This window comes from Choloepus didactylus, chromosome 4 (genome assembly GCF_015220235.1).
Source record: "Choloepus didactylus isolate mChoDid1 chromosome 4, mChoDid1.pri, whole genome shotgun sequence".
NCBI lineage: Eukaryota > Metazoa > Chordata > Mammalia > Pilosa > Megalonychidae > Choloepus > Choloepus didactylus.
Window position 1 is genome coordinate 153561955 of NC_051310.1, and position 17298 is coordinate 153579252.

Consider the following 17298-nt stretch of genomic DNA (forward strand, 5'->3'; position numbering starts at 1 on the left):
TGAATGGAAAGGGGTACAGCAGTAACTATATGTCTCAATATTTTCAAAACTTTACAATGATTTTTTATATATAAGAAGTTTTATAATTTTGACACACCACCCCGAATAAATCCACTATACTTGAGATGGTATAAAAGCCATCATGCTGTACACTAATTATAGTTGTATGTTCACAGACTATATCTGGAGGGATATATAAGAAACAATGACTGACTCTGGAGAGAGAAAAGGGAGCTGGGAGTTGCTGGTTGTCGAAGAGAATTCTCCTCATGTATTCTTTTGTTGTGTTTAAAATTTTTTACCATGTACATGTATTATCTATTCAGAAAATAAGGAAAATTTTTAAACAAAAAAGTATTTGCTTCCACATAGACTATCTCTGGGAATGCACAAGAAACTTTCAAAAGTAACTGCTTCTAGAAAGGGGAAGAGAGTGGCTGGGAATAGGAGTGGAAGATTTTTCCCTGTATGTCTTTTTGGTATCTTGAATCTGTACCATGTGAACATATTAAACTCTTCAATAAATAAATTTTTAAAAAGCAGTAGGCAGTATTACTGACAGTTACTGTTTACTTTTTATTTTAATTATAGGTAACTCGTGCTTCAAACTGATTCTGTGAAACTAACAGTGGAAGAACCATAAGGCTGAAGGCAGGAATCATAAATACACATAAAATAATTTCCTCAACAATTTTCCAACAAAATTTAAAACTGCATAGGGAAGGAAAATACTTTGTACTGTAATCTGTAAAACTGGATTATCTATGTAATAGGGAGGGATGTTTTAAAAACTTTTGAATTAAGCCAATTTTTTTTCATTCTCTTTCTCACACACCATTTTAACTTTGGGGTACAACCAAAAAAAAAAAAAAATTCTGAAGAGATTTTATATTCTGTACTCTTCATTAAGGAAACACCACTATCTTGCTATACAATTATGCAAAGCAAGGGTATTCATTGTTCTTTCTAAAGTGACTAAAGATAAAAATCCTCAATTGATTTCAGTTTAATTTTATTACATAAAACACAACAGAATTTGGTATTTGAGTAATCTTATTGGATTTCCTCTCAAACTAGTAAGAATTAATCATAAAATTTAAGAGTTAGAAAAGGCTGTAAGGGTAATCTAATTCAACCCCTCATTTTACAGAAAAGCAACTAAGGCCCAGAACATTTAAATTCAAACACGTACAACCAATATATAGAAAAACCATTTATAGAACCCAGATGTTCAACCTCCCCAACCAGTATGTTTCCAAGCCTTGCCTCTAATAGGACATAAAGTTCTTGAAAGTGTCCTTCAAATTTCTTTCTTGGCTCTACATTTTGAATAAATTATCTGTGATAGTAGTTAGAAATGCTCACTATTTAATAAAGGAATACAAGAAACAAATCCTTAAAACTTATTTTAATTAATATAATATCTTGAGATCAATAACATATCAGTAAATTTTCCACAGTAGAAGTGTATTCCTAAATAAGCAAACCCAAGGCAACAACTGACAAAGGGATAAAGAACTAATTTTATTTTAATAGAAATGCCAAAAAAATCAAATTTATAAAATAATAACCTTGTCAATCTGAATTTTTTAAAATATAAATAGGAAATGAACACACACGCATCAAATTGTACTCTCATTCATTCACATGAGCACAACAAAGAAATTAATACAAGGAAAAAACATAAACATATTCAAATAAATGCATACCTCTAAATAACAAGGCACAGACCCAACCCATTTTCCAAACCAAAATGCTCACATAAATATACTGACAGATACACCAAAATATAAATGTTAATTAACACATTTACATATACATATATTCATAAATGCCAGAACTCAAAGTGACATACAAACATAGACATACAGGTGTAAACTCACAGCTCAATCAGAAACAGCCCAGCAGGAAACAGTGATCTAGGAAACTCCCAATAAGGTCAATTTATATTGTGACCTTCTCACTATTGGTCAAAACTCAACAATTCACAATAAAATTGAGATTAACCGAACATAATGCTCATGCTTCAAGGAATAGAAAAAGATCAAAGAAACCAGATTCTAAAGCCACCCTATACTGGCACTGAATTTCTTATAAATTGAAAACATGAAGACAACTTCAGAGACTCAGCGCAGGAGGTTGGCAACTTCTGTCTAGAATGAAGATCATTTGCTAAATGAAATCACTGAGAGTGAACAGAGAATCATTCTGTAAAGTGAGCTAAATTCTTTTTACTTTGAAGGCCCTGCTAGAGACTTGCTGTTGCTCTAATTCACGACTTGGGGAGGCAAAACTAAAAAAGCTGTTACTGGGTTCGGGTGCTGTGGGAGAACCCACAAAAAACGGTCGGAACTGAAAATCTCCATCTCCACCACCGCGATTTCGAATTGGTGTATTGTCCAAGGGAAACTTGGAGGTGTTCCCTGAGGGAAAAAAAAATGAGGAAAGAATTTAAGTATCTATTTCCATAAAGATCTTTAGTAACAAAAAGACAAAAATCATTCAATAAATATTTGTAACTGGACTCAACTCCTATGAAATGGGTAAAATATAGATCTATTGTCAGATAAAGAAAAGGACCATGATGATCCCCTACCCCTAACCCCAACCACAGTGTATACTGTACCTTCTTCTGTAATGTACTTTTCAGTGAAGCCATGATCTCATCAAAATTAATTTGACACTATAAAAGGTTTTTATTGAAGACAGAATTTACAATATCATAATTTTATTCATTTAACTATTTAATCTACTTCAGAGGGACCATGCAACCATATATTTATATATAATCTTTTGTCCCAGGTTCTTTAAGAGTAAATTTTTTAAGATTGTAATAAACATTCTAAAAAATATATGACTACTGTGAAAAATCAATACATACTCATGGCACAAGATCAATTACTATAGGCTTAAGAAAATAGATCTGATTAAAAACCACTTTACTTCTAGTGAATGCTTCTTTTGCTTCTACAGGAAGGGATCAAGTAAGAAAGGAGAATGCTTATTATATCTGCTTCAAGCTAACAGTAGTAAAAGAGGTAAGGTAAATGTGCACAAAACGAGAAACAAGAAAGAACTGGTGATTATGAAAAATCAGAATGTGGGCAGTGACATAAAAAAAATGAGATCATCTACAATATCCATTTACAATACCACTTTGATTAACTAAATTATAATACATGATTAACTGAAAGTTAAGCAGAACCTTGTTTTTGTTACGATTCTTATATCTAATATTTCCCATCTCATCACCTTATACCTTTTCTAGGCCTCTGGGCCTTCAAGTTCATTTTTCTCCCCTGGTTTCATCTCCTCCCCCACTAAATCCTTCTCCTCAGCCTACAATAAAGATTAAATAAACCATTATCTAGGGAATTCCAGTATAAGAAGCTTCACTTTTTTTTGTATGCCAAAAACAACTTATATTAATAACATAGCAATAACCTATTGGATTCTGTTGTATCAAGAGTACTATAAAGAAAGAGATACTCTATTCAATATCAGGAAGAGATATGAGATTCACTGCACCTGCCAAAGCAACTAACATGCAGAGAAGGGCTAATATCATCCTAGCCTGTGAACTTCCAGAGGGTAGAAATCCTATCTGGATAATGTTTATACCCTCGTTGCCTAGGATCACGCCTAGTAGCCTGGTACATGAAACATGCTTGATAAATATTTGATTCATCAATGAATGGACAAAAGAACGATTTAACCAAATAAATGACTTAAGTACTAAGTATTGTTGTATGAAAGAAATGTCATGTGAAAGGACATGGCCTTCTTAGAGGATAACACAGTGGCTAAGAGTGTGGGTTCTGGAAATAGCTCTGTGACCTTGACCAAGTTACTGAAACTTTCTGTGCCTTGGTTTTCTCATCTATGAAAAAAGGACAATAATACCTACCTCACAAAGTTCTGAAATTTATACAAATACATATAAAATACTTAGAACGGTGCCTACCATTTAGTAAGAAATTAATAAATGTCAGCTATTATTATTATTATTACTACAACTAAATAGCTTTTAAAGTAGCAACTTACAAACTTTTGTTTTGCAGAGATTCACTGCTCAAATTAAAGATTTAACTTGAATATAAACAAATACAGTATCTAAAAGCAACAATGTACAGTGTTTTTGTTTTTTAGCTACTAAAACAATTACTATCTGATAGGTTGGCTTAAACAATGGGAATTTAATGGGTCACAGTTTTGAGGCTAGGAGAAGTCCAGAATTGAGGTGTCAGCAAGGCATTGCTTTCTCCCAGAAGACTGTGGCTTTCTGGGGCTAGCTGCCAGTAATCTCTGGTCTTTGGCTTTTCTGTCACAAGGCAACATACATGCATCTTTTCCTTTCTTGTCCAGGTTCTGATGACTTCCAGTTCCTAGTTTCTCCCTGTGGCTTCTATCTCCATCTGACTTTCACTTTGTTTATAAGGGACTCCAGGAACCCAGATTAAAGCCCAGCTTGAATCAGGTGGGCAACACCTTAACTGAATAACGTATTGAAGAGATCTTCTTTATAATGGGGTCTACGTCCACCAAATGCAGACAAATACCATAAACATGTCCAAACTGGGGTACGTAATTCATTCTGCCACAGTTCACTCTCTAGATCCCAAAAAGAGATGTTCTTTCCACATGCAACATACATTCATTATATCACAAAATCCCAAAAGCCTTAAGTCATTTCAGTAACAATGCTAATTGCAAAATCTCATCAAAATCAGTTATGGTTATGGTCCCTCCTGGGGCAAAATTCCCCTCTGTCTGTTGCCTGTGAAACCTAGAAAACAAGTTATCTGCTTCCAATATTCAATGTTGGGACAGGCATAACATGGACATTCCCATTCCAGAAAAGAAAAATTGAAGGAAAATAGGAGTCACAGGTCCCAAACAAGTTTGAAACCCAGCACGACAAACTCCATTAGAGTTCAAGGTCTGACAGTCATCTATGGATTGATGTTTTGTCCTACAGGCCTGACGAAGCAATAGTGCCACTCCTTCTAAGTATTTGTATAGAGCCCAGGCTCTACCCAAACACTGGGGTAAAGGCCCCACCCTCTCTGAGAACTGCAATGGTAACCAGGCTCTTCGTAACCACTCTCCCTGAAAAACAGGTTGCAAGGTCCACCCCCTCCAAGCACTGAGGCAGACTCAGTCTTTTGGCACATATGGATGGGCCCATTCTTTTGGTCTAAGATGATCTTTTCAGTCTGGACCTTGGTCCATGGTTCTGCCCTTGAAATCATTCTTCCTTCAGTTCATCCCTTATCTGTCCCTTTCAATCCAGGCTAGCAGGGTTCTGCTCATACAAAGTTTGTAGAAACCTTGTCAGCTTTATATGCAGTTCAAGCCAGTCCAAACCATCAGACAAAAGAACTTTCTACACATCCTTCCTGGATAACTGCATTTCCAATCCTGACTTCCACTGAAATGGCTGAAGAATCCATGTTCAGACACATCTCCTTTAGCAAAGGGTTGTTCAGTTAAACCCTCACATGGAGCCCTGTTCTCTGGAAACTCACTTCCCAGAAGCTCAGGGAGATCCCTGACAGAGCCACTACCGGCCCTAGTCTCAGAGCAGGATATCTGGATAGAATTTTCCAAATTATTAAATGCTCATTTCCTTATGCTTAAAAGATCAATCCTCAATTTATCTCTTTTCTCTCTCATTTCAGTATAAGATGCAAGGAGAAACCAGGATGCACCTTCCACACTTAGCTTGGAAATCTCCTCAGATAAGTATCCAAATTTATCACTTTCAAATTCCACTTTCAATCTGACATAAGAACACAATTTTGCCAGGTTCTCTGCCACTTTATAGCAAAGATCACCTTTCTTCCAATTTCCAATAACACATTCATCATTTCCTTCTAAGGCCTCATCAACAGTGCTTTTAATGCCCATATTTCTACAAACAGTCTCTTCAAAGCAATCCAGGCATTTTCTAGCAAGCATCTCACACATCTCCCAGGTTTTACCCACTACCCAATTTCAAAGCTATTTACACATTTTTAGGTATTTGTAATAGCAGGACCCCACTTCCAGTACCAAAAACCATTTTAGTTTCTGAGCTGCTATAACAAATACCCAACAATGGGTTGGTTTAAATACTGGGAATTTATTGGTTCACAGTTTTGAGGCTAAGAGAAGTCCAAAATTGAGGCATCAGCGGGGCAATGCTTTCACCCAGAAGACTGAGGCATTCTGGGACTGGCTGCCAGCTATGATCACTTGGTCCTTGGCTTTTCCGTCATATGGCAATGCACATGGCAGCAACTTCTACTTTCTCTTCCAGATTCCATTGACTTCCAGCTTCTGGTTGCTCCCCATAGCTTCTTTCTCCAGCTTTCACTTAGCTTATAAAGGATCCCAGTAAACCAGATAAAAGCCCAACCTGATTCAGTTGAGCCACACCTTAACTGAATCAACATCATGAAGAGATCTTATTCTGGTGGGTCTACACCCACCAGAATGGCAACCAAGACCAAGAACGCGTCCAAACTGGGGTACAGAATTCAATCCACCATACACAAATTGAGACACAAATAGAGAACTCAAGACCCACCAATACCCTAGGCCTTTGGTGGCTCCACTGACTACTTAAAACTCGGCAGATTACAGTGAAAATTACTGATTAAAAGAATAAACACTGGCCATCATATCCTTTCTTACCTAATGGGAAGCCAAAAACACCAGACTGTGCGATCATGGATGGTTCGAGGGTAGCTTCTTGGTTAGCAATAGTGATGTTTCGTAGCCTAAGGCTATCATAGAGGCCCTGGAGCTTTTGATATTGGCGATTGCGCTCCATAAGTTTCTCAGAGATGTCACTGAACTTTTTCTTGTATTCTTCTAGCACTTTCTTCATGGAAGTAACCTCCCCTTTCATAGAGGTCAATTCTACATCCTTGCTCTGTATCTGCTGAGTATATATCTTCTCCATCTGTTTCAGATGGCCCTCAGCCTTGCTGAAATTGTATTCTTGATAGAGACGCTCCTGATGTACCTGTCTCAAAAGAGAAAAGAAAAATTTTTAACATAATGAATACAACTTATAAACTATACAAATTCATCCAAACACAAAAGGAAAAGAAAGATGCCTATACTAAGGTATGTCCTGGTACTAAAAATATATGTGTTGAATAACTAAATGGGGAAAAATAAATAAGTGAAAGAAAGAAAAATTCATTTTTGGTTACCATACTGTTATTCACTGATTTTCACCGTATCTGAACAGATAAAAACAACACATGTACATGCTCAATCAATACTACTCCAAATAGGAATCTATTTTATTATACAGCTTCTATTCATTTAGCCAATAAACATTCAATGAGACTTAAGACCAGTAACAATTGTTGTCACCAAGGACCCAGAGATTTATTATAAACAAAATCTGACCTCAAAGAACTCTCCCAACTAGAGATGTAAAATTATGCAGGGATTTATTTACAGTATATATGATACAATGCAATTAAGCATGAGAAGATAAAGGAACATGTAATAGGGGCACCTTACCCAGAAAAATATAAGAAAAATGTTTCCTTTATGTTTGCCAAATCCAACTTTAAGAAGCATTGTAATAAATGTATATGCAAGATACAACAATATACTAAAGGACATTAAAATTCTCCACAGGAGGGTCTTTCCAAGAAGGCATCAAAGGCAGAAATCATAAAGGAAGAAGACTGATACATCTAAATACTCAAAACTTTTAAACTTCTGTGTATCAAAATATCAATGAAAACTACTAAAAGATAAGTGAAAATGGCAAAAAAAATTTCATAACATTTGGATGATTTGTAGTTAAAGAGAATTCTTATAAATCAGTAGAGAAAAAAACTTCAGCAACTGAAACAAGCAGACTGAAGTGAACAATTCATAAAAATAGATATATGCTAAAATGAATACAAGTAAATCTATTCATCTTATAAGCCGTTAGAGAAATGTACATTTAAAGAGGAATGAGATTCTATTTACTGACTTCTAATTCATAAGTGGAAGGTGTGGAAAACTAAGCACCTTTAGATAAAACCTTTAGTTGTCATATACTTCTTAAGGGGACACAAACTGATACAACCCTAATAGTGGCCAATTTGAAAATATTGCAACTTTTAAAAATCCTTTTAAATGTGTTTATCCACTTTCAGGAATTTAATCATAGCAAATAATTAAGGATGTGAATTTGGCTATAAGAATGCTCATCATGGCATTTTTTTATAACTTGGAAACAAATTATGACACAATGCAACCATTAAAAATGATGGTTATATTATAGAATATATAATTTTAAAATATTTAATAAAATATTCATATTAGATATAATATACTGTTACTATTAACTGGCCATAAAATAGTATTGTGGTATTATCCTATTTTTGTACAGAAGAAATATATTTATGCATAGAAAAAGTGTGTTGATACCAAAAAATGGTGACCTCTGAGTGATGGAATTAGGTGTGATTTTTTGTTTTTTTCCTTTTGGATTTTTAATAACATTGTTTTTGTAAAAAAGAAAACTATTAAAAAGAAATTTCTCCATATATTCATAAAAAATTAAAAATGTAAACACATTGAAAGAAAAACATTGGAAGTTCCCACGTATGCCTCAAATTATACTTTCCAGAGAAACTAGCCTAAGCACTAACCTGATATGTCCAGAAGGCCAATGCTCGGGAGCTAATGTCCAACACAATCTCTGGTCGCAGTCCTGCCAATACCATGGCTTTATATTCCTCTGATGGGCTAAGTTCTGTGCGGACAATATCTAGCTTTCCAGAAAGGGTACTGCTGCAAGCAGGGCAGATAGCTGGTGAACGACTGAACTCACCACTGCCATGCTGATCACAGAAAATATGTGAGCAGGCAGTGACCCATGCATAACCAGAGAGTTTAATGCGACATTTACGATAATTACAAAGCAGCATGTCTTCACACATAGACATAATGGAATAGTGAGGTCTTCAGATGCAGAAAGGAATCCTAATAGGGGCAAATGAAAAGATCACAGAAGTCAACTTGCAATGAAAATGAAACAAATCGTGAAATTTAAAAAACGTATATATGCTTATCTTATGTTACGATAAAATTATACATATTTTATTAGGCTATATTTTATTATAATCTATATATATATTGATTTCAGTCACTCAGCAACATTAATTGGGCTCTTTCTTTGTACAAACCACATCAAAGGCCATAAAAATATTTTTAAAGAAAAAGTTAAAAACATAGGTGGTTCCTAGTCTTACTGAAGTAAAAAATAGTATGTACATGGAAAAAAGTTTGGGAACATTTACAAAATACAAACAAGTCAAAATTAAATCAGTGCTTTCTGCCATTCCTCAATATCTAAACAAAAATACAAATCTATTCTTCATTCATAGCCTGCTAGAATATTTTAATAACATATTTCACACATGGTAGATGTAAATAAGTCCAGGCACTCATTTCAACCATTCTTTAGTAAAATGTATTTTAAGTTTCATTTTTAGGTTTTTCAATATTTGCAATGATTTCCCAGATTCTCTTTACCTGTATTGCCGTGATTAAAAGAGTAGCAGGCTGCTAATATTCAGTTGAAACTAACCTAATTCATCCAAATAATTAACCATTATAAAGCCTAAAAATCTGCATAAAATCGGATTTTTTAAACTTCAGTCTAAAGATTCACCTATTAATAAAAATACTATTCAGAGCGATGCCTCTATTTAAAACATTTGTAAAAAAAAAAAAAAAAAAAAAAAACACTATTTGCTAAGTTTCCTTTTCAGTCCAGTGTGCACCCTCACTAGAATTTACTAACCTAACAGGCAAGCAATTATTCTGAATATATCAAAAGTCATATAATGTAAAAAATAATAATAGTGACACACCAATTAGACACTAAGGAGAAATATTCACATTTATCAAATGACAAATTCTGTCAAGAATACTGCCTTGCACATAGGGGTCAACAGGGAACGCTGTGACACCTTCATCCCAAATGTCCCCACTTGGCGAGTCTCCACAGAAATATGGTTCCCGGCAGTCAGAGTTATGAGGTCTATTTTACCTCCAAGAGAGTAACAGGCATAGGGGAAGCAATAGAGCAGGGAACAATTTTGAAGGCGGAGATGCTTCCCAGTCAGAGGTGAGAGGAGCAAATAATTCCAAATTTTCCAGGAGGTTGGGGAAGGGGGCCAACTGAGCCGCTGTCCAAGTTACCAAAGAGATAACTTGATAAGGCTCACAGAAACTTCACGCTGGGCTTCTCAGCCTGCTTTTCACGCTCAATAGAAAAAAATAATGTTCATAATAATAACAACAACAATAAAAATATTCAAATAAAAATACCTAACCTGAGGCGATAAGAAAAAGCGCGGGAAAATGCCGCCGTTGCCTCCCCAACTCCGCACCTCTGCAACTCTGTGACCAGCGACGCTCACGGGTACTTACCCACGTCGCCCAGAGAACGCATGCGCGGAGTCACCCGGGCCTACCCGAGGGTAGAAGCACGGAGAGGGGCTGCTGGGATCCTGAGACCCGCCTGCACTATGGCGCGGGTACTTGGCTGCGCTGAGTCAGGCGGAGGTCATGGGCCCCGTTTCAGGAGCTGCAAGGGAGCGAATCCGACGGAGCCACTTGGGAGTCTTAAAGTTACTGCCACAAGGTGTTCTCACTGTCGTTCCCCCTACGTGGAACCTGACTCCCAGGGGTGTAAATCTCCCTGGCAACATAGGATATGACTCCTGGGGATGAATCTGGACCCTGTATCCTGGGATTAAGAACATCTTCTTGACCAAAAGGGAGAGGCGAAATGAAAAGAAATAAAGCTTCAGTGGCTGAGAGATTTCAAATGGAGTCGAGAGGTCACTCTAGTGGAGATTCTGGCGCACTATATAGATAACACTTCTTACGTTTTAATGTATTGGAATAGCTAGAAGTAAACACCTGAAACTACCAAACTCCAACCCAGTAGCTGTGATTCTTGAAGATGTTTTATATAATAATGTAGATTACAGAGGGTGACAGCGTGATTGTGAAAACCCTGTGGATCACACTCCCTTTATCCAGTGTATGGATGGATGAGTAGAAAAATGGGGACAAAAATTAAATGAAAAATAGGGTGGGATGGGGGGATGATTTGGATGTTCTTTTTTACTTCTATTTTTTATTCTTATTCTGATTCTTTCTGGTGTAAGGAAAATGTTCAAAAATAGATTGAGGTAATGAATGCACAACTGTATGATGGTACTGTGAACAGTTGATTGTACACTGTGGATGATTGTATGGTATATGAATATATCTCAATAAAACTGAATTTAAAAAAAAAAGTTACTGCCACAGAATGCCCCTGATCGCTGTCAACTGGCACAAGAGTAACATCATTGCTATCATGGGTATAATATCTGAGATGAAAATTTCATGAGGTTGGGGGAGGGGGAGGTAAAAGAAAGTAACAGGGTGGTTTGAGCCCCTGCCGCTGGGTAAGGGTAGGTGTTTGTCCTGCAAAATTTTTGAGATTTCCCACCAGCCAGCGGAGCCTTTGTTAGTTGCTTTGCCCCTTCCTTGAGACAGATTCTATCGTTTGATTTTTTCTCCATCTTTGCATTGGTTTGGATGTGTTATGTCCCTCCAAAACACCATGTTTTTTTGATGCAATCTTGTGAGGGCAGATGTATTATAGTGTTGATTAGGTTGGAATCCTTGATTGAGTGTTTCCATGGAGATGTGATCCACCCAACTGTGGGTAAAACTTTTCATTAGATTTTTTCCCTGGAGGTGTGGCCCTGCCCATTCAGAGTGGGTCTTGATTGATTTACTGGAGTACTTTAAAAAGAGCCATGCAGGTCCAGCCACTTTCTACAGCCACGAGAGACATTTTGGAGATGGCCATTGAAAGCAGACTTTTGCTGACTCTTTGCTCCAGAGAAGCTAACAGAGGACAAAATGCCCCAAGAGCAACATTTTGAAGAACGCACAGGAGCTGACAAGAGTGGGACACAACCCGGGATCAGCAGATGCCATCCACATGCCTTCCCAGCTAATAGAGGTTTTCTGGATGCCATTGTCCTTCCTTCAGTGAAGGCATTGTATTGATGCCTTAATGTGGACATTTTCTTGACCTTCAGACTGTAGCTTTTAACCAAATAAACCTCCTTTATGAAAGCCAATCAATTTCTGGTATTTTGCGTAATGGCAGCATTAGCAAACCAGAACAGTTTTAGAATAGAAATCTTTCCAGATGTTATCCATTCTCTATATACTTTTAAACAAAATATAATTTCCCTTTATTTAGAGCCTGCATTATAAGCGGTCATTCCAGCCCTCTTGAAAATAAACAGTTTTATGTTTTGTCCTAATGCTATTGCCTATCGCTTTTCTTCTCTTGTAGGATGCTTGCCTATAGCAAACGTGTAATTTTCTTCTTAATCTTTATGGGCCTATTGGTATTTAGATTTAAGAAACAAAAATGAGTGGAGGAGGACTGATGGGCCCCCAGGATATAAGCTTTAATACCATCGTTTTTTTTTCTTTTTTTAAGAGAAGTTGTAAATTAACAGAAAAATCATGCAAAAAATACAAAGTTCCACTCCTCACAGACACAGTTTCCCCTATTGTTAATGCTTTGCATTGCTGTAGTACATTTATTACAATTGACAAAATAATATTATTTTAATTATACTAAAAACTATAGTCCATAGTTTACATTAGGGTTGACTGTTTAGTTGTACAGTCCTGTTTTTGTTTTGTTTTGTTTTGTTACTTTTAATTCTACTAACATGTATACAACATAAAATTTTACCTTTTAACCACATTCAAATATATAATTCAGTGTTGTTAATTACATTCATCAATGTTGTGCTTCTCTCACCATGAACCGTTAACAAAACTTTTCCATAAATCCCAAAAGAAACTATCTACCAATTAAGCATCCTTACCCCCACCCCAGCCCCTAGTGACCTGTATTCCAGTTTCTCCCTCTGTTAATTGATTTCTACTTTCTTTCCATGTGTTAGAGAAGATATACTGTATAATTTAAATATTTTTTAACTTATTGATACTTGTGACCTAACATGCAGTCTATCCTGGAGAATGAACCATGTGCACTAGAGAAGAATGTATGTTCTGCTGCTGTTGGGTGAAGTGTTCTATATATGTCTTTTAGGTATAGTTGATTTATAGTATCATTCAGCTCTTCTATTTCCTTATTGATTATCTTCCTCAATTTTCTACCCATTGTTGAAAGTGTTGTATTGAAGTCACCTATTAATATAGAACTATCTATATCTACCTTCAAATCTGTCGAGATTTGCTTCATATATATTGGAGCTTTGCTAGAGGTCCATATATATTTATAATTGCTAAATCTTCTTGAATTGACCTCTTTTATCACTATTTAGAGACTTTCTTTGTCCCTCACAACAGTCTTTGACTTAAAGTTGATTTTATCTGGTATTAACACAGCTACCTCAGCTCTCTTTTGATTACTTTGGCATGGTACACCTTTTTTTCATCATTTCACTTTCAACCTAGTTGAATTTAAGTTGAGTTTCTTATAAACAGCATATAGTTAGGACATGTTTTTTTATCCTTTCTGCCTTTTTTGACTGGAGAGTTTAATCCATTTACATTTAAAGTCACACTGATAATGCAGGACTTTCTTCTCCCATTTTGCTATTTTGTCTTTGCAAGACTTATACCTTGTTTTGTCCCACAATTCTTCCAGTAATGCCTGCTTTCATGTTTGTTTCATTTTTTTCTATTGTACCATTTTCTGTCCCTTCTTGCTCTTTTCCTGCATTTACTTTTCATATATTTTCTCTGTGGTTTCCATGGGCTTAAATGTAGCATCCTATATCTATATAATCACATTTATTTGATACCATCTGTTCTGGTTTGCTAATGCTGCCATTATGCAAATACCAGAAATGGATTGAATTTTATAAAGGGGGTTTATCTGGTTACAAATGTACAGTAGTAAGGCCATTGTCCAAACTAAGGCATCAACAAGAAGACACCTTCACTGAAGAATGGCTGGTGGCATCCAGAACATCTCTGTCAGCTGGGAAGACACATGACTGGTGTCTGCTGTTCCTTGGCTCCCAGGTTGCATTTCAAAAATGGTGTTCTCCAAAATGTCTCTGGGTTTCTGTTAGCTTAGCATCTCCAGATGTCCTTCTATCTGCATCTCCAAGCATCAGCAAGCATCTCAGTCCCTCGAAAAGTCTCTCTCAGCCAGCTGCTCTGTATTCTTGCTTGGTCTCCCAGGACATTTCTCTCTAACCATCTGGGGTCCTCTCTTAGCTTCTCTGGAGCAAACTCTGGGCTAGCATCTCCAAACATCCTAAGCATCTCAAAGAGCCAACAAGAGTCTGGTAGCATCTGGGTCTCTCTTTTTAAAGGACGCCAGTAAACTAATCAAGACCTACCCTGAATGGGTGGGGCCCCACCTTCATGGAAATACCTAATCAGAATGTTTCACCTGCAGTTGGTAAGCCACATCTCCATGGAATCAACCTAATCCAAATAATCCCACAGGATTGGATTAAAACATGGCTTTTGGGGGGACATAATATATCCAAACCAGCACACCATCTTAACTTCAAAAGCATACACAAATACTGTCCCTATATACCTCTGCCCCCCTGTTTCAGTTTGCTAAAGCTGCCAGAATGCAATATACCAGAAATGGGTTGGCTTTTACAATGGAGATTTATTAGTTACAAATTTACAGTTCTATGGCCATGAAAATGTCCCAGTTAAGGCATCAACAGGATGATAACTTCTCTGAAGAAAGGCCAATGGCCTCTGGGATTCCTCTGTCACATAGGAAGGCACATGGTGACGTCTGCTGATCCTTCTTTCCCGGATTCCTATGTCACAAGAGGGCACATGGCCAGAGTCTGCTTGTCCTTCTCTCCTGAGTTTAGTTTCTGGTTTCAGTGACTTTCTCTCTCAGCTGCTGTGGGTCTTTTCTTCACATCTCCCGGGGAGACTCTGGATTTCATCTCTTATCTTCTCTGAGCTCTCTGAGTTTCATCTGTCTTTTATCCTCTCATAAAGAACTCCAGAAGGGGAATTAAGACCCACCCCAAATGTGCTGATTCACATCTCCATGGAGACAATCTGATCAAAAGGTTGTACCCAACAAATAGGTCTGCCACCACAACAATGGATTTAAAGAACATAGTCTTTTCTGGGGTACATAACAGCTCCAAACCAGCACAACCCCCTTTTGTTTTTGTTGTACTTGTTATAAATTATATGGTTATATATTGTATGTACAAAGCCATAGATGTGTCATTACTTTTTTTTTTTTTTGTCCTTAAGAAAAAGTTTTTATTTTTTCAGTGGCAATGATGGATTATTATCATGTCTTTTTTTTTTTAATTCATTTTTATTGAGATACATTCACATACATGCAGTCATACAAAGCGTACATTCATTTGTTCACAGTACCATTATATAGTTGTGCATTCATCACCGAAATTAATTTTTGAACATTTGCACTTACATATCCTTTTGTTTGTTTTTGTTTTTGTTTTTTTGTTTTTTTTTTTACAAAACAAATCATACATTCAATTGTTCACAGTACCATTACATAGTTGTACATTCATCACCTAAATCAATCCCTGACACCTTCATTAGCACACACACAAAAATAACAAGAATAATAATTAAAATGAAAAAGAACAATTAAAGTAAAAAAGAACACTGGGTGCCTTTGTCTGTTTGTTTGTTTCCTTCCCCTATTTTTCTACTCATCCATCCATAAACTAGACAAAGTGGAGTGTGGTCCTTATGGCTTTCCCAATCCCATTGTCACCCCTCATAAGCTACATTTTTATACAACTGTCTTCGAGATTCATGGGTTCTGGGTTGTAGTTTGATAGTTTCAGGTATCCACCACCAGCTACCCCAATTCTTTAGAACCTAAAAAGGGTTGTCTAAAGTGTGCGTAAGAGTGCCCACCAGAGTGACCTCTCGGCTCCTTTTGGAATCTCTCTGCCACTCAAGCTTATTTCATTTCCTTTCACATCCCCCTTTTGGTCAAGAAGATGTTCTCCGTCCCACGATGCCAGGTCTACATTCCTACCCGGGAGTCATATTCCATGTTGCCAGGGAGAGTCACTCCCCTGGGTGTCTGATCCCACGTAGGGGGGAGGGCAGTGATTTCACCTTTCAAGTTGGCTTAGCTAGAGAGAGAAGGCCACATCTGAGCAACAAAGAGGCATTCGGGAGGAGGCTCTTAGGCACAAATATAGGGAGGCCTAGCCTCTCCTTTGCAGCAACCGTCTTCCCAAGGGTAAAACCTATGGTAGAGGGCTCAACCCATCAAACCACCAGTCCCCATCAAACCACCAGTCCCCTATGTCTGTGGTCATGTTAGCAACCATTGAGGTGGGGTAGGCCAATACCCCTGCATTCTCCACAGGCTCCTTAAGGGGGCACTACATAATCCCCTCCCCTTTTTTTTTTTACTGTTTTTTTTTCTTTTTTAAATCAACTGTATGAAGAAGAAGAAAAAAAAAATACAATAAAAGAACATTTCAAAGAGACCATAACAAGGGAGTAAGAAAAAGACAACTAACCTAAGATAACTGCTTTACTTCCAACCTGTTCCTACTTTACACCAAGAAAGTTACCTGAAATAACAACATTTCTGTGAACTTGTTCCTACTATATCCATCAGAAATTAACAGACCATAGTCATTCCCGGGCACCCCCAGAACGTTAAATAGCTTATCTGTTCTCTTTGGACTATTGTTCCCCCTTCCGTAATTGCTCTCTATCACTAGTTCCCCTACATTCTACATTATAAACAATTTGTTTTACATTTTTCAAAGTTCACATTAGTGGTAGCATATAATATTTCTCTTTTAGTGCCCGGCTTATTTCACTCAGCATTATGTCTTCAAGGTTCATCCATGTTGTCATATGTTTCACGAGATCGTTCCTTCTTACTGCCGTGTAGTATTCCATCGTGTGTATATACCACATTTTATTTATCCACTCATCTGTTGAAGGACATTTGGGTTGTTTCCATCTCTTGGCAATTGTGAATAATGCTGCTATGAACATTGGCGTGCAGATATCTGTTTGTGTCACTGCTTTCCGATCTTCAGGGTATATACCAAGAAGTGCAATCGCTGGATCGAATGGTAACTGTATATCTAGTTTTCTAAGGAACTGCCAGACTGACTTCCAGAGTGGCTGAACCATTATACAGTCCCACCAACAATGAATAAGAGTTCCAATTTCTCCACATCCTCTCCAGCATTTGTAGTTTCCTGTTTATTTAATGGC

The 17298-nt window shown here is 37.0% G+C and overlaps 1 protein-coding gene across 1 annotated transcript; it reads right to left on the bottom strand.

Moving 5' to 3' along the window:
- Nucleotides 1–1460: 1460 nt before the first annotated feature.
- CCNB1IP1 (cyclin B1 interacting protein 1) lies at nucleotides 1461–10638 on the bottom strand. Its single transcript, XM_037835509.1, has 4 exons — nucleotides 10347–10638; nucleotides 8655–8988; nucleotides 6679–7012; nucleotides 1461–2423 (listed from the first exon to the last, which is right to left on the bottom strand). Exons 2-4 carry the CDS (start codon nucleotides 8949–8951, stop codon nucleotides 2221–2223), a joined length of 834 nt encoding a protein of 277 aa, XP_037691437.1. The 5' UTR covers nucleotides 8952–8988; nucleotides 10347–10638; the 3' UTR covers nucleotides 1461–2220.
- Between the last annotated feature and the right edge of the window lie 6660 nt (nucleotides 10639–17298).

Bases quoted from the DNA above. Each gene is read 5' to 3' on its own strand.
- CCNB1IP1 (XM_037835509.1), bottom strand. From the start codon at position 8,951: ATGTCTATGTGTGAAGACATGCTGCTTTGTAATTATCGTAAATGTCGC. The intron at 7,013-8,654 runs GTTAGTGCTTAG...CTTTTGAGACAG, and splicing joins TGGCCTTCTGGACATATCAG to GTACATCAGGAGCGTCTCTA. The intron at 2,424-6,678 runs GTAAGAAAGGAT...TTTTTCCCTCAG, and splicing joins TGTTTTTGGCTTCCCATTAG to GGAACACCTCCAAGTTTCCC.